At 39.3% G+C, this 18,459-nt stretch overlaps 1 protein-coding gene across 3 annotated transcripts in view; it reads right to left on the reverse strand.

Annotated features, from left to right (window-relative positions):
* Nucleotides 1–18,459, reverse strand: part of PLEKHA7 (pleckstrin homology domain containing A7) — a 289,322-nt gene that overhangs the window by 38,628 nt on the left and 232,235 nt on the right. The window contains exons 12-19 of one of the 3 annotated variants that reach the window (XM_030560480.1): nucleotides 15,090–15,176; nucleotides 14,543–14,662; nucleotides 12,386–12,439; nucleotides 11,933–11,956; nucleotides 5,491–5,571; nucleotides 3,360–3,428; nucleotides 3,102–3,182; nucleotides 976–1,125 (exon numbers count right to left, since the gene is read on the reverse strand). In XM_030560480.1, coding sequence (XP_030416340.1) covers nucleotides 976–1,125; nucleotides 3,102–3,182; nucleotides 3,360–3,428; nucleotides 5,491–5,571; nucleotides 11,933–11,956; nucleotides 12,386–12,439; nucleotides 14,543–14,662; nucleotides 15,090–15,176 — 666 coding nt within the window. The remainder of the gene's footprint in view (nucleotides 1–975; nucleotides 1,126–3,101; nucleotides 3,183–3,359; nucleotides 3,429–5,490; nucleotides 5,572–11,932; nucleotides 11,957–12,385; nucleotides 12,440–14,542; nucleotides 14,663–15,089; nucleotides 15,177–18,459) is intronic. The other 2 variants (XM_030560481.1, XM_030560483.1) reach the window with 2 other exon arrangements.

The raw sequence follows: 18,459 nt of genomic DNA on the forward strand, positions 1-18,459 counted from the left end.
TTATTCTTATTAGGTTGTGGTAACTGAGAGAGAGAAAATACTGGCTAATACTCCATGGTAAGACCCAACTCCTTTTTCTGCCTAGAAAAGTTCCAGGGAATCTAATTCAGCATTTTTCAAACTTCAGGTTGTGACCCAATAGTGGCACTGAGTTGCTCTGGTTAGCACCACCGACCAGAACATTAAAAGTCCCACCACTGGTGCTGCCCAGGTAAGGTAGGCTAGTGCCTACCTGTTTCAACACCGCACTGCATCCCAGAAGCGACTCCGCCCCAAGCACCAACTGGCCAATGGGAACGGGGGGAGGAAGGGAGTGTGGTGCCTGAGGGTGAGAGTGGAGCAAAGCCACTTGCACACCACCACCTAGGAGCCAGACCTGCTGCTGGCCGCTTCCAGGGTGCAGCGCTGTCCACGGTGCCAGGACAGACGAAAACCCATAAGTCCACGCTCCAACCCCACACCCCAATCCCCTGCCCTGAGCCCCCCCCCCCAACCTGGAACCCCTTCCTGCACCCCAAACCCCTCATCCCCAGTCCCACCCCAGAGCCCTGACCCCCTCCTGCGCCCCAGCCCAGAGCCTCCTCCCACACCCCAAACCTCTCATCCCCAGTCCCATCCCAGAGCCATAAACCCCCTCCTGCACCCCAACCCTCTGTCCCAGCCCAGAGCCCCTCTCACACACCAAATCCCTCATCCCAGCTCCACTGGGTTGTGGGTATCAACAATTTTCTTCAGCTAGGTCCCCAGAAAGAAAGTTTGAAAACCACTAATCTAGTTTATACCAGGATACCAGTGGAGACTGGAACAAAGGTTTGCAATTAACACTTCCATTAAAAAGACAGATCTGCATGATTTGTTTTCATATTTTGCAACATTATCTAAATTGGTTTGTAGGATTTAGCCCTATGTCTGAAAAGTAATTCATTTTAGTCTAGCGCTTAGTTTAGCATTTCTTTGGAAGCACTGAACACATACAGTGGATGCCTTGGATATTTCAGCCCGAATATGAATGAGGTCCTCTTGCAAAAGTCTCTGCTGGGAAGAAATTTTTTCTGCATGCGGTGGTTGGTCTTTGTACAGTTCCATCTGTCTATGCAAAACCTCCAAAACAGATTCCAGCTGGTCCTAAAGAAAAAACGAAAATAGCAATAGACTTATATTTGTATGGGTCTGTTCTGATTTATTACTGAGAATATGAAAGATCTTCTCTACCTCTCAAGTCTTTCCTCTAAATCACGAGGATCACAGATTTTCCTTTTACTGAGATGACAAAGAAGGAAACTGATTATTGGAAGGTCTGAAGCGTTGGGCCATCACAGTAGCAACCACTAAGTTGCAACACAATTGCCATTACAAATCCGTTTTAGTGTTTGTACCTTTCAAAAACATTAACCAATGGGGGTGAAATGTTTCATGTTTAATTTCTGTGCAAACAGTAGAAAGCATTTTTTTTCTAAACTGCCTCTAAATTAATTAATTTACCTACTATATTCAGACATTCATTTTAATGAGCACATTTAATTTCAGCAGCCCCCGAGTATATAGGTAGAGCTCAAAAGCTAGTAAAGTGTTAGTTTTATACACACACAATGAAAGGAGGAGAAGGGAAGAAATGGTCCTTTTGTTAACGTTTACTATGTGACTTTTATATGGGATATAAACAGAAGGAAGGAAGAATGTTGGGGGGAGGAACAAGAAGATCTTAGCACAGGGGTTCTCAAACTGGGGGTCGAGACCCCTCAGGGGGCTGCAAAGTTATTTCCTGGGGGGGGGGTCACAAGCTGTCAGCCTCCACCCCAGTCCCCACTTTTATAATGGTGTTAAATATATAAAGAAGTGTTTTTAATGTATTAGGAGGGTGGCACTCAGAGGCTTGCTATGTGAAAGGGGTCACCAATACAAACGTTTGAGAACCCCTGTCTTAGCAGCAAACAGGTCAAAGAAGTTACTGCAAGTTTGGTTGAGATGTTTGGAGCTAAAACCTCAACTGTTGTAAATTGGCTTAGCTACATTGAAATAACTCAGGATCTACTTCCAGGGCCGCCTAGAGGGGGGGCAAGTGGGGCAATCTGCCCCAGGCCCCGGACCCCACAGGGGCCCCTATGAGTTTTTTGGGGCCTCTGGAGCGGAGTCCTTCACTTGCTCCGGGGATGCCGGAAAACTCTTGCATGCCTGGGCCCCCGGAGCTTCTTCGGCTCCCAGTCTTCGCTGGCGCGGGGGGGGGGGGGGGCGGAGATCCTTCTGCTCCGGGGCAGAGGGACCCTCCGCTGCCGAATTACCGCCGAAGCGGAACCCGCCGCTGAAGTACAGCCAGGTCTTCGGCGGTAATTCGGCAACAGGGGGTCCTTCCATTCCGGGACCTGCCGCCGAAGTGTCGTGGGGGCCCCCCACCGCCGAAGACCCAGCTGCACTTTGGCAGCGGGTCCCGCTTTGGCAGTAATTCTGAGGCGGGTGGCCCCCGCAGTGGGTCTTCAAGGCACTTTGGCGGCGGGTCCCGGAATGGAAGGACCCCCCGCTGCCGAAGACCCCAAACCCCCAGAACCCTCCTTTTTTATAGCTTTTTGCATAATGCTAGTGCAATCACACTACCTACAATGGTATTTAAATATGGTTCTTGTTAGCACAAGTTTTAAAACATTGCTAACTGTGATAACACGGTTGCCTCCCTGGTGAGACTTTTTTTCAATCTTATAATTGTGATAAAATAATGATATAGATTGAGCCCTTTCCTTGACCCATCCCCGTACCATTGTCAACTTAAAAAGAAAAACAAAACTATTCTGAAAATGTGCATTCAGCAATTTGTAATGGAGATCACATAAAAATAAATGTGAGTAGTTTTAAAATATGCATTATTAAAACTTTTTTAAATATATATTTTCCAAATACATTACTCATCTGTAATATTCAAAACATACCATTTTCATTCTTTAACAAAAGAGTTGCATAAAAACTGTCCAAACTGAATTATTACAATATTGGTACATTACAATAATCTAATGCTTGGTCTGGAGTCCCAAAAGCCTGGATAAGAAACTTTAAGGTTTGTTCAAGATAATTAATTTATTATTATTGTTAACACAAAAATTTTAATGTATTACTTTATTTTCCTTAAGGGATCTTATTTTGTCTTCCAAGTCCTGTAGAATCCCGTCCTGTTCACAGAAAACGCTTAGCTTGACCTACCAATAAAACCATATATATTTAAGTTAGATTTTAAAAAAGAAAGAATCCTTCTTTTGTAGCACAAATTTCATTTTCATTTGGGTCAGAATGAGAACAATTATAGTGTAACAGAAACAGCTAAATGCTAAAGTAACTATATTTGACAGGGTTTTGAATTGATGTTTGATACTTACATCAATATCACTTTCTGCAATCTTGACAGGTTTTGTACTTCGTTCTTTTAGTACATCACGCCCTGTTACCTAAAAAGAATAAGGTTTAAAGATATATTAGACTGGTGGCAAAGTGAAGTATAATTATGCTTCAGTGATAAAGAAAAAGTTTTGTTATATGCTCTGGACAACACACTATTTGATTTACTGACACTAAAAATAAATGCTAAAGGGCTTATCTTTTGAAATATAAGAAATTTTAGATAAATTGTAGAACTTGTATAAAAGTAATAGATCAATACTATTTTCTTCACGAAAAGAAAATTTACGACTCTAGAATTATTACAAAAAGCTTGCCATATCAAATCTCTGAAACATGACAATGGTACATCAAATATGTAATTCCAAAGGATTATCAATTAGTTAACATAGGCTGTTTAATGATGTGATAGAGTGCAGCTAGTGAGTAGGTGAGCCTGCACTCTGATCACTTATAGGCTAATTAGTGCCCCAGGAGAAGCTGATTGTGGTTAATGAACTCAACTGGCCAATCACACCAGGGCTTAAAGAAGGCACAGGAAGGAAGTGCAAGAAAAGAGGAGAGAGAGAGAGAGAGGGTAGAGAGGAACTAGCCAGGGTTAAATACACAGAGAGCTCAGACTAGGGAGACCTCTGTGCCCATCAAGTCCTCCTGAGAGTGCCGAAAGCTTGGCAAACACTGTAAATAGGTGGGAGCATGGGGGACTGTAGTGATATTGGTGAAAGGACCTTGAAATGAAGTTTCACTGAGAGCACACCTGGAGGACACTGTGTGGTTTCTATAGTCAGAAGACTGGGGTAGAGCAGCACCAGTGACAAATGACTAGTGCAATTGTGTCAGATTTATAATCAAAGGAAACATTGATCCCATTTGTCCTTAGTTTAAAAGTAAGGCCCCTATCCTACAAAACTTTTATATATGAGTAGTCTTCATTGGAGTCAATAGGACTATTCATGTTCTTACAGTTAAACACGTGCATAAGTGTTCACAGGATAGAGGCCCAACTGACTAGAAACATGTTTCAGTAGTTCCTGCGTATCTACAAAGGGCTCACTCTTCATGCTCACTCCATGATGAACGTTATGGGAATGCAAAGAGGGATATTAGTCTGAGGCCGGAGCAAAAATGATATTTAAATACATTTCATTTGGGATATACTTCTTTCTAGTTTCACCCTCTTTCATTTCAGTAATCTCTGGCTCCAAATCCAACTTCTAGAAGGAAAGAAGATAATCCTTAGGGACCACCCACAATTTAAAGTGGTACAGAGACTCAACTATCCCTCAACATTTTATTTTGGATGAAGTTAGCTGGTCACCAAGTAGGATTTTCAAATATCATTCTAGTCTTAAGATATAAGTACATTTACCATTTTTATATTATTCATGCCTATCATAGAGAATGCATATATTTATCATGTGTATTTCATTAAATAAAAGCCAGACGTTTGTTATTTCCCGATCATCAAATACAAGAGGGTTTACTCTCCCTTAGAAGAAACCAGTCTTAATTATTTTTGTATTTTCAACATAAATTGCCAAATAGTACAATATTTTAATAGGAATGATTTTCCTTTTAAATTTATTAATGCATGTCATTTAGCATTACTGATAGCAAATATTCGGTCACATTTTCAAGTGCAGGAAAATATTTGGTATATTTAAGCATAAACAGAAGTGTGTCCAAGTACAAAATTTGCTGTTTTAATAATCTGCAAACTAGTGGATAGATGAATTTTTCTCTTAGTCTGCAATGAAAATACTATGAATAATTTGCTATATTTTGAAATGGATTATATAATCACAAATGCAAAAGTTACCTTAATTTCAAAGCAGTGAAAATGAGAACATAAAATAAGATTTAGCATGCTTTCACACTTTAGGAATTACATAAAGGAGTCACTACTTAACATAGCCATTCATTTTCAACATATGGTAAGACAAAACCAAGCACAGCGAGGTCAGCCATAATTTTGCATACAGCCTAAAAAAACATCTTGCAGGAAGCTCTTCTATTTATCATGATACACCTGTGGAAGCTAGAGTATATACATTGATTGCCATTTGAAAAAAAGCAATGGGATGGTCACATTTCAGATATAAGCAGTCTTACATTTATACCGGACAGTAACCCTTGTGCTGAGTTCTTTAGCACTTTGTAAACCATGTTGATCAGAGGTCCATTATTTTTTATCTGTTTCAAACAAAAGTTTAGCAATAGTTTATTACTGGGGAAAAAAAAAAAGATATTACAACTCAGAATCCATGAAAAACAGAAATAGAGATTCCAGAAGTTAGATAAAATATCTGTGTAAAGTTGATCTCCTCTCTCTTTCTGCAACTATTCTCCAGGGGAAGGCAACCAGCAGGTACTGTAGCTGCCTCATTCCTGATTGTTACCCCTTGACTTACAGATGAAGAATATTGACATGTGTAGAGGACTTTCTTTTTCCACACTGATCACCAAAATTTAAAAAACCAACCTGGAAATTATAACTGTCTGCTTCTACTCTGCTATAACACTAGTTATGATTTGGCAAGGCTGCTAGTTCAACCATGAAACTATTTTTTTTTTATTTTACTTTTGCAAACACTGTGTAACTCAGGGCCTTACAGTGTTGCCAAACCTGCAGTTTCCAAGGGCCTCACCAAGTATAGTGTGATGTTTTCTCGTCATGATCCAGTGTCAGAAAATTAGCAGTATAGTACAATCTGCTTTGTGCCGACTGCTTAGAAGTGATAACATAAGCACTCTCAGAATCAGGCTATCTATTTTTTAACAATGTTCTGGTTATGGCACACTACAGACCCTGCACTCCTCCTCTAACAAAAACTGCTATCCACTATTCCTTAATTTTCTCTACGAACACACACATTTCACCTTATTTCTCTCTCCTCTTCACTTCAGAGGAACTGAACTCCAGTTGCTATGACATAAGTTTGGAGCAGATGCTACAGAGAAGGTTACAAAGTTATAGCTTGATTTTAGTAAGGCTTTTGACAGGTCCCACACATTTGCATAAGCAAACTAGGGAAATGTGGTCTAGGTCAGTGCATAGCTATAAGATGGATGCACAACTGGTTGAAAGACCAGTAGTTATCAGTGGTCCCTGTCAGACAGAGAAGGCATATCTAGGAGGTCCTTCAGGAGTCATTCCAGGGCCTGAGACTATTCAATATTTTCATTAATGACTTGGATAATGGAGTGGAGAGTATGCTTATAAAATCTGGAGCTAACACCAAGCTCAGAGGGGTTGCAAGCACTTTGGAGGACAGGATTAGAATTCAAAACAATTATGACACATAGGAGAATTGGCCTGAATTCAACAAGATGAAATTCAACAAGGACAATTGTCAAGTACTATTCTTAGGAAGGAAAAATCAAATGCACAACTACAAAATGGGGAATAACTGGCTAGGTAGCAGTATTGTTGAAAAGGATCTAGGAGTTACAGTGGATCACAAATTGACTTTGAGTCAACAATGTAATGCAGCTGAAAAAAAGGCTACCACCATTCTAGGGTGCATTAACAGGAATATTGTAACTAAGACAAGAGAGGTAACTGTCTCGCTCTACTGGCACTGCTGAGGCCTCAGATGGAATACTATGTCCAAATGTGGGCACCACACTTTAAGAAATATCTGGACAAATTGTAGAGTCCAAAAGCAACAAGATGATAAAAGGTTTAAAAAACTGATCTATGAGGAAAGGTTAAAAAAACTGGGCATGTTTAGTCTTGGGAAAAGAAGTTTCGGGAGGGAGGGGCGGGGGGGCTGATAACAGTCTTCAAATATATTAAGGGCTGTTTATAAAGAGGATGGTGATCAACTGTTCTCCATCTCCACTGAAGATAGGACAAAAGTAATGGGCTTAATCAGCAGCAAGGGAGATTAGGTTAGATATTATGAGTCTATGAGTCTATGAGATATTAGGAAAAACTTTCTAACTATAATGGTAGTTAAAGCTCTGGAATAAGCTTCCAAGGTATATTGCGGAATCCCCCTCATTCGATTTTTAAAAACAAGTTGGACAAATACCTGTCAGGGAAGGTCTAGGTTTACTTGATTCTGCCACAATACAGGGAGCTGGACTTGATGACTTGTCAAGGTCCCTTCCAGCCCAACATTTCTATAATGAATCACTGAATGGCTTTATACAGGATCCCAGATTTTCTTGAATTGCTCTAGTGCAAATGCTTAATGGAATACACTCTTCTACACTTTATTAGGCCTTCCTCATTCACATTCTGCATTTCCTAATCTGGAATGTATGTTTGAATTAAAAAAAAATCAACAAGTTACTACGGTATTATGAGATCAGATTTACCCACCCACTCTACAGACAGATCGTTTACACCTGATCTCTTAATTATTAAGCAGAAAACAAACTACACCTCTACCTTGATATAACGCTGTCCTCAGGAGCCAAAAAAATCTTACCACATTATAGGTGAAACTGCGTTATATCAAACTTGCTTTGATCCACCAGAATGCGTAGCCCTGCTCCCCTGGAGCTCTGCTTTACCGTGTTATATCTGAATTCGTGTTATATCGGGTCGCGTTACATCAGGGGAGAGGTGTACTTCCTTTTAGAATTTCTCAATTCTCCACTGCCTGTAGCATACTTTATTATAAGCTTACACATGAAATGTCTTTCCTTACTGTGTAAGGACTTGACTAGTTTTCAGTAAATAAGGACTTGTCTGCACTTTCAATGCTACAGCAGCATAACTCTGCCACTGGGCAGTGCTCTGTGTTTCAGTGTAGACACTACCTACATCAACGGGAGGGATTCTCCTGTCAGCACAGATAATTCACCTCTCTGAGAGGTGGTAACTAGGTCAATGGAAGAATTTTTCTGTTGATTCAGCGCTATGTCGTGACTTGCTTTATTTTAACTACGCTGCTCAGGGGTGTGGATTTTTCACACCCTTGACTGATGCAGTTAAATCAAGCTAATCTTCTAGTGTACATCAGGCCTAAGCACCGGGCCACACATTAAACAATGAGGATAAAACAAAATATCAAATAGTTGCTCATTCAGTGAGCGCCTTCCTTACTGTGCACTGAATGAGGCATGGATCCTATGGAAAAAAAACTGTATGCGATCATGTAAGTAAAAACCAAGTCATAATTAGGGCTACAATTTTGTCACACACATTTTTAATACATTTCATGGCACAGACGCGAGAAAACAATTATGTCTGGAAAGCAGGACAGTGGGAAGCCAGTGGGTGGTTGTGGGAGAACAAGTTCACCTCTTATGCTCATGACTCCTGTCCCGTGGGGCTAGGCCCAGGTCCCCCGCTGTTAGCATTGCGACCTGGCCCACATGGTCACAACACCTCCACAGATAGAGACAGATGGCCAAAGTCGATTGGCATTGTGACCTAGCACATGGGGTCACACCACCACTCAGATTTGGAGGGGTGGACATGCCAAACCTGCGTGGTGTCATGATCCCATGCGCTAGGTCACAAAGCCTATCAGCATTTCACAGACTGTATTCAAATTCATTGTTTCTGTGACTGCTGTGACAAAACTGTAGCTTTAATCATAATATGCACACACAAGGAAGGCAAATAAAGGTGGCACAGGCAACATTAATCTGGTATTTCTTAATTTTTGAGTGCTTGACTTTGCAATCTTTAATAGGCTGTTTTATTAGAGTAATTTTCTAATTAAAAAACAAACAGATTTACAAATGCAGAAATTCAATCATTTATAACCATATTGACACCTTTCCCCAATTTGGGTCACCAGCAGGTTCTAGATCCTTAGATTCACAGCACAGATTTCTACCACTTGAGATAGCAGAGTAACTGGTAGCAATACTAGGCTGTAATCCTCTATGTGGACCAGTCTCTAGAGGAGGGATAAGAAACATACATATGAGACCCAGTGGCAAAGCATTTGCTAACAGCAAAGAAATGTAGAGACTCAGGACCCCAGGGTTCAAATTCAGGTTCAGGAGGTGAGTGTTAACTAATGGTTATACTGTATAGACCTTTCTGCCTATGCCCCCTGCATATCCTACCTCTTCTCTCTCCCCTCCACCCTGACACACTTTATACCTATTCAGCTCCCACCCTGGCCTTCTTCTCCCCTGCAACTATCCCCTCTCTCATCATCTGAATCCTGCCCCCTGCTCCGATTTACTCACATCCCCAACTCCTGTCTCCCTCCCCTTCTGCTTCTATCTACCCCTCAGCTCATGAACCTCTCTCCACCTAGCTCCTGTCCCTGTCTGCTTCCCCCTACCCTCCAGCTCCTGCAACCTCATCCCTCCATATCTGCAATCCTGTATGACTACTTCCACGTGGAGAGGGGGAGCGGTAGATGTGGTATATCTTTACTTTATTAAGGTTTTTGATACTGTCTCACATGACACTAGGGAAATACAACCTAGATGGAGCTACTATAAGGTGGGTGCATAACTGGTTGGAAAACTGTTCTCAGAGATTAGTTATCAGCGGTTCATAGTCAAGCTGGAAGGGTATATCAAATGGGGTCCTGCAGGGATTAGTTCTGGGTCTGGTTCTGTACAATATCTTCATCAGTGATTTAGATAATGGCAAGAGAGTACACTTATAAAGTTTATGTATGGTACTAAGATGAGGGGAAGGTTGCAAGTGCTTTGGAGGCCAGGATTAAAATTCAAAATGATCTGGACAAACTGGAGAAACGGTCTGAAGTAAACAGAATGAAATTCAATAGACAAATGCAAAGTACTCCATTTAGGAAGGAACAATCAGTTGCACACATACAAAATGGGAAATGGCTGCCTACGAAGGAATACTGCAGAAGGGGATCTGGGGGTCATAGTGGATCACAAGATAAATATGAGTCAACAGAGTAACATTGTGGCAAAAAAAGCAAACATCATTCTGGGATGTATTAACAGGGATGTTGTTAGCAAGACACGGAAAGTAATTCTTTCACTCTACTCCATGTTGATTAGGCCTCAACTGGAATACTGTGTCCAGTTCTGGACACCACATTTCAGAAAATATGTGGACAAATGAGAGAAAATCCAGAGATGAGCAACAAAAATAATTAAAGGTCTAGAAAACATGACCTATGAGGGAGGATTGAAAACATTGGGTTTGTTTAGTCTGGAGAAGAGAAGACTGAGAGGGGACATGACAACAGTTTTCAAGTACATAAAAGGTGGCTACAAGAAGGAGGGAGAAAAATTGTTCTCGTTAACCTCTGAAGATAGGACAAGAAGCAATGGGCTTAAATTGCAGCAAGAGTGGTTTAGATTTGACACTAGGAAAAACTTCCTGTCAGGGTGGTTAAGCACTGGAATAAATTGCCTAGGGAGATTGTGAAATCTCATTCATTAGAGATTTTTAAGAGCAAGTTAGACAAACACCTGTCAGGGATGGTCTAGATAATACTTAGTCTTGCCATGAGTGCAGGGGACTGGACTAGATGACCTCTTGAGGTCTCTTCCAATCAATTCTGTGATTCCCTCTCTTCTTCCACACTGCTTGAACACCAACTGTGGGCGCTGAGAGAACAAGAGAGTCTTTCTACTCTCAGTTCCTGTGCCCAGCACTAAGGTGGTTTCCAGCTGGGAGATGAAATTGCAGGGAAAATCTTGCTCAGTCCCTTCAATGATGATTTATGCATGAGGAGAAGAGTTTCACACTATGAGAGCCAGCAGGCTGTTGTGCTGAGCAAAATTATTAGTTTTCTTTTAATGGATTTTTCAAAACCTAACGTTTATTAATCTAGTTTTGTTTTCAATCTGCTTACCATGGATGATAGCTATTTTAACTGAGATGCAGAGTTTGAGCTTCAGGATAATAACATTGTTTAACATCTTGGATTCATGCAACATGATACTGGCGACCTGATATAAATAAGAATTTGCAATCTCTCTTTGGGAAGAAATGTCAATTAACTGAACTCACCACTGGATGACACTATTGCTTGATACAGATGTTAACACAGAATTTCACTGGCTGTGAAAAATTTGAACTTTAAACAATTTCACATAAATTTGATCCTATTGCTAAAGAATAATCACAAAGTAATATTTTGATAGACTGAGCTTGGAAAATTTGTTTAAATAAAAAGGAGTGAGTGTACCAAAAATATATACTATAAAAGTGAAACAAAATGCACCAAATTTAGACTAATTTAACAGCACTGAAAAACTCAGTGACATTGTCAAGGTTGTGAATGCAAGCTATAGGAACATGAGAGCAATATGGGCTTATTTTTAGAACCTACCCTATTGTCCAGTGGGCTAATTCTAGGAAGTTTCTGGCTATTCAATAGCTCAATAATGGCATAAAGTGGTTAGGAAAATATTGCATTACTCTTAAGTGAACCATGGAGAATAATTTAGGGAAAAGGTTAATTCATTCTGAAAGGAGTTCCACCTAATCTTTGGAATTATTTAGGATCTTCAGAAATGCAAGTATGACAAGGAAAGCCCCCATATAATAATATGGAGGTGAGAGGAAGATTGCAATATATTCAACTAATTTATTACAACACTACTACATTATAAATATGTTTAGAAATAATAATATTCTTACTGTTATCATAAAAGGAGACCGCTTCTAATAGAAATAAAGGAAAAATAGGAATGAATAAACACTGAAATTCTGTATTCTGTTAACTCAGAATACTTAGTCTTAAACATAACAGCATTACCATAATGCTGTAACAGACATTAATATTCTGAATCAGATCTTACTCTAGTTTCTTTAAATTTACAAAAGATAAAATAAATTATTCTTGCACTGCTTTCAAATTAAACTAAAACAAAATAAACTTGCAACAAATTTACTTAGTTTACATTTTCAGCCTATAGTCAGTGAAGTAAGACTCTTTCAATTTTAGAGATTTTTCCAGTTACACCAAAAGAAAATTCAGCATTCTAAAATCTGGATACACAAGATTCTGAGTAATGCAAGTAGGGAGAAGATATACAGAGGACTGATGGGATGATCAATACCGGAAATATGATTCCTATAAATATGTCCTACCTTTAGATCCAGATATTCCAAGTCTTTCTTCAGCTGGATGTAGGTGTCATCAGCCTTCAGTTAAATATATAAAAAGAATGAACAACAATGCAATGTACGGTATTCCACTACTTTAAAAGTAATTTGCAAATACTGGAAAACTTGTATTAAGCTATATGTAAGTAAGAAATAAAAAGTAAAGTGACAAAGCGGGTACACAAGTGGCACAAAATAAGCACACTGGCCTCACTGTCACATTGCTGTTTATGACTGAATATGAAATAGGCAAAGTATCATGGAGAACAGATTTTCCCCCCCTTCCATAATATACAGGGTGACAAAAACATATTTGTGGCTTAAAATATTTTCGAAGGCATGAACAACATTTTTATGGATAGTATACTCAGAGCAGGATACTTTATTGAAAAAGGTGTTAAGCCATGGCTTAGCATCCTGTATTACATCCTTTTTGACAGAAAAATTTGCCTTATTTAGGATTGGTCTTAGATTTGAAATGTAAAATATTTCATTAAATAACAAGTCATCAAAACACTTCTGGTCAAACTTCATAAACATTTTAAAATACTGTATGCATCCCTCACTTTGAGAGAGATGGAACAGCTGCTTCATGGATAATATTAAATAAAAATTATCATATATAGTTAGAGAACCATTCTGGCTTTTCATCTGATCATGTTTAAATTAAAACTTTTTTTTCTTTTTGAAACACTGTCTAGTTAGTAGCTGCTGTCTGTATGGTCTTATAATTATACAAAGATAATATTACCTTTATTTAAGTTACCCCCAAAAATGTGCACACCAGAGTCACAAGAGAAAATGATTTCTCTTCTTTCACCAGAAGTATTTTCAACAAACAACAAAGCAAGACATAACTGTTGCAAACAATCTTTGTTAACTGGGCAAAATATCCAGAACATTGTTTAGAATTATTTTCATTATTTTGAATTCTGGACTTATTGGCATAACAGAGGAAAAGACAACTACTCTGGTTTCAAGTTTTGAGACTTCATGTTTTGCTATAATGAAAATACTTATCTGAAAAAACTCTGTGCTAGCGAATCCATATACCACACATATATTTCTTTGCAAGGATTAATTTAAGATTGCTCTGGTATGTTCAATATACACCTCTACCCCGATATAATGCAACCCGATATAACACGAATTCAGATATAACACGGTAAAGCAGTGCTCTGGGCAGGTGGGGCTGCGCACTGCGGTGGATCAAAGCAAGTTTGATATAACGCGGTTTCACCTATAACGCAGTAAGATTTTTTGGCTCCCAAGGACAGCGTTATATCGAGACAGAGGTGTGCTTTGTAACAGAGAAAGTTATGTTTGACCAATTAGCTTACTTGATTGCCTGAACACTCTACAGTGTATGAACTAGTTCACTGCAGCTGTTTGGCAGGTGAAGAAAATGAGAAATAAGTGTTTTAAAGAAAAAATAGTGAAAAATTCCCTAAATTTGGTCAAAATAAAAATTGCTGACAGCTTTAAAAGACATGGTTATAAATGTGCCCAGATTACTAGATGGCTCCCCTTTGGAGAATGTTACAAATCTAGTACCTTGATAAAGAGATTAACAATTGCATTTCTGCCCCATCTTCAATTTTAAAACTTCTTACATAAATGCTATCAACTGGGCTGTTATGGACCTATGATGGCTAGTGTTATTTATGCAAAAGAACAATTCGACTTTTATGAACTAATCTTTACCTGCAGAAATTATGCAATTACAAGCTACTATGAGTGTTCTAGCTGGTTGATATATCTCACTTTGGAGTTAATGCAGCGTGTGGTGAAGTGAGCCACACCCATTATGAAAGCAGTGCAAAGATATTGTCTTGCTTCAGTCAGAATGAATAAAGTATACTTAATTCTCTTTTCTGAAAAGATTTTAAGAGGCGGCATTTCCAGAAATAATATCAAAGCAAAGTGATATCTAAAGCTTTGAAACCATAAGCAACAACACCCAGTAGCTTAAAATACTTATAATTCACAGCATGTACAACAACAAAGAAAAAACACAAATGATTCAAGGACTGAAAATACCAAAGAATGGGCAAGGAAGCACAGACTCAAGCACGTCACTAATGGAGAATTTGCAGAGTCACAAATTATCATACAGCACAGATGAGCCAATCAGCAGCTGACCTGATAGATGGAATTAGTTGGCAAATGCTGTAGTAATTGGGCGATTGTGTAATTTCGTATACTAGCCAACTTAGCCTGATGTCTCCTTAATCGAATGAGAAGCAATGTTAGCTCTTCAGGCTGCAGGTATTTAGACACATTGTAAAGAGGAAATTAGCAGTCTTCAGGGAGCGTCACTGTAATTACATTCTTCACCTCAGTGCCCAGACAGCATTTACTTGACCTGATTAAGCAACTATTTAATTAATTCTGCATTTGGTCAAATAAATGCAATAAAAGAACAGGGTTTACTAGAAAACTGTAGTATAGTAACAAAACTAAAGAAGTTCTACACATAGCCTACTCCTGCCCCCACTGGAGTCAACAGCAAAATTCCCATTGACTTTAATGGTCAATGCTTAAGCTTACGTAGTTCAAGTTTAGGAAGAGTTAGCTGGTTGTCAAACAACAAGAGAAAACAATATGACTAAGAAAATAGCAGGACTTGAAAACCTTACAATAATTTGGTGGCGGGGAAGGGGAAAAGAATTCTAACATTTCAACTTACCGACTTGCCATGCAAACTGGGTGCACTTACAGTATGGGTCATATATCCCATAGTAGGCATGGAGCATCTATCAACGTGTGCTGAATTCTGTAACAAGAGCCATAATCAAAATAATGAAGACTACCGCAAGTGAAAAGTATGATCTTATGCTTTAGATACTTGACTGGGATTCAGGAGATTTGGCTTATATTCATGGCTCTGCCAGTCTTCTTGTTTGGCTTTAGGTAGTCTCTAAGTTGGGGTAACTTCATTAATGCTTGTGAGGATTGAAGATATTACAATAAGCATCATAGGAAATCCTATAAACAAACAAACGTAGGAATTTGGGAACTGCCATACTGGCTCAGACCAGGGATTAATTCAGTACATGTCTCTCGCATTGGCCAGTACCAGATGCTTCAGCGGAAGATGCAAGAAATGTTGTGGTCAACAATTATGGAATAAGATGTCCATACAGGAAATTTATTCCTAAACCTGTTAGTTAGTGGTTGGTTTATGCTCTGAAGAAGCACAGTTTTCCCTTACATTACTATGGATGTCCTTTTTGAGCCATATAAATGTCTAATCCTTTTCTGAATTCCACTAAGCTCCTGGCTCAGTGACATCTTGTAGCAGCGAGTGCCACATACCAATGTGGTGTTTGGTAAGACAAATAAATCACCTTTTATCAATTCTGAATTTGCCACATTTCAATTTCACTGAATGTTCCTTTGTTCTTGTAACACAAAAAAGGATAAAGAGCAGTTCCTGACTTACCCTCTCTATAGTAATTATTTTGTGTACATCTTTATACATCTATATTAGGGATGTTATAAATCAAAAAATATTAAATAAGCACTAACTATTTTCTTCTACAAATTGTATAGAAAGTGAAAACAATTTTATGGTTCACAGCTTGGTAGACATTAATATGGCATAAAAAGAATTAGTTTTTTTGTCACACAATTATAAATACCTAATGAAAACAAAAATGAAAAAGCAAGGAGCTGCAGTGTCAGGGAGCAACTCTAACATTTTGATGGAGTAAGGGAAGAATGATATTGCACATTCTTTTACAACGGTATACCTTCAACAGCAGTACAGCCAATGTAATTAGAAAAACAATGGTAGGTGAGCTATAACAGGAAGTTTAAGAACATGTCATTTTCCAGTGCTATATTTCACTGGGGTTGTTTAATCAGCCAGTAATTTTGTCCCTCATTTATATATGTGAAGTATGGCATTACAAAACTAGAGCCCAAACCATATATATAACAACAGAGATGAAAGATCTACGATAAGCTGAACCAGTGGAAAAGATGTGAAGCTGTGAGTGGAACTGTGCTGAGTACACATAAATAACAAATCCCAAAATGACATGAAGTAATCATCTTCGCCGAATATTAGCACGTTACTGAATCTGAAATGGTGTGGGTTTGCAAGTCATCTTCCCTTCCCACTCTTAACATTTGACATCTGAAGGACGAGTAATGCGCTCCCACTTTGTTCCAGTGTTAGTGCTAAAGGATCTTCTATGCTCTCCTTTACCTTCCCCTCTGCTCATAGTGCACTGGGAGAGAAAACTTATTTATGCTACAGTCCAGCACTGACACTGAGCTGAGGTGGAGAGACTAACCATAATCTGTTGCATGTGATTGTAGAATAGTTGTTAGAAAATCTATGTTCATTTTCTTTCCAAGAATTATCAGCTGACAGTGGGGGCAAGCTAATTAACATAGGACAGGGTGGACTGCATTCGGTCTCACCAGAAAATTCTTTTGGACTATGGAAGACAGTGATCAGTTAGGAAAATACCTCCTCTCACTCAAAGATCAGGAGGGTGACTCCTCTTCAAGAAAAGAGCCAAAAGAGAAACAGGCCACCAGGCCTCTACAATAAAACTATAAAAGTGCAGGGGGTGGGAGAAGGAGGAGAGAGGAAGGTGGATCGGAGGGAGAGATACAAGGGTCTGGGTTTTTGTGTGAGGGTTTTCAATTTAGGTTGGAAAAATCTGAATTCTCAAGAAAACTGCAGGGATAGCCTGCTGCCAACCCTATGGAACTAAACGTTGCAGACTTCAAGCAACTCCTATTTGTGAGCTTTACAAAGACTGGGTTTACCATTCCTCTGTGGTGTTACTTTTATGATATGCTAAGTATATTCAATTTGCCAGCAATGTAATATACCAGATCTTTTGTACCAGACTTTAGACCGTGCTTGAGGAGACTTCAGCAAATAATACGCATTATATACATTGTGTAATTAAGAAGGTATCTCTCCCATTCCCCCCAAGATGACATCTGTAAAGATGCAGCTGACAAGAAAAGAACAGTTACTTACTTTACAGTAACTATGCTTCTTCAAGATGCATTGTCTACATGGATACCACTCTTGGTGTGCATGTGCCCCATGCATTCAACATGAATTACTTTTAGCCATAAGTGTCTATTGGAGCCACACTAATGACTTAGATGTCCTCATGCCCACCCACCTGAGGGCATAAAGGGCAGAGCTGGCCTAACTGTTCTTTAGTTCCTTCACCAGTACAGAAGCCAAGAGTAGAAGAACTCTGTGGTTGCATGGAAGATGGGCAGGTTGTGGAGTCCATGTGGACACTACATCCTGAAGAACCACAGTTACTGTAAGGTAAGTAACTATTCTCTTCTATCTTTTCATGTTCTCTGTATGTATAAATATCTCCTGTCGGTGTGTTCCATCCTATGCATCCGAAGAACTGAGTTGTAGTCCACGAAAGCTTATGTTGAAATAAATCTGTTAGTCTCTAAGGTGCCACAAGTACTCCTATTCTCTTTGAGTGATTGTCCACATGGATTTCACTCTTGGTAGCTAACAAGCACATTTGCTTGGAGATGGGTACTTGGAGGACCCCTGTTTAAACAATGATAGTAGGACAGCCCTATCAAAGCAGGCATCAAATTAGAAGACTCTGTCAAAGAATAGTGTCTTGTCAAGGTATGCATAGAGCTCCAAGTAGCTGCTCTATAGATTTTGGAAATAAGAACATTCTACAAATATGCAGCAGATGCTGCCAGAACTCTAGTGGAATAGGCTCTAATGTGGCTAGGTGTATCTAATCTGGCTAATTTGTAACATGTCCTTATCTAAGTAGATCTCCAAATGTATAATCTCTGAGAGGATATAGTATGACCTGTAACCCTCTCTGCAAAGGCCACAAACAGTCTAGGTGTGTTCCTGAATGGTTTTGCCCTTCAGTGTAAAATGCCAATGCCCTTGGTACATCAAGTGTATGAAATTTAGCTTCTCCCAAGGATGAGTGAGACTTGGGGAAGAAAATTGGGAGATTAATAAACAGGTTCACATGGAACTCTGAAATTATTTTGGGTAGGAATTTGGGATGAGGTCCGACAGT

The sequence above is a fragment of the Gopherus evgoodei genome, chromosome 4 (assembly GCF_007399415.2).
Source record: "Gopherus evgoodei ecotype Sinaloan lineage chromosome 4, rGopEvg1_v1.p, whole genome shotgun sequence".
Taxonomy (NCBI): Eukaryota; Metazoa; Chordata; order Testudines; family Testudinidae; genus Gopherus; species Gopherus evgoodei.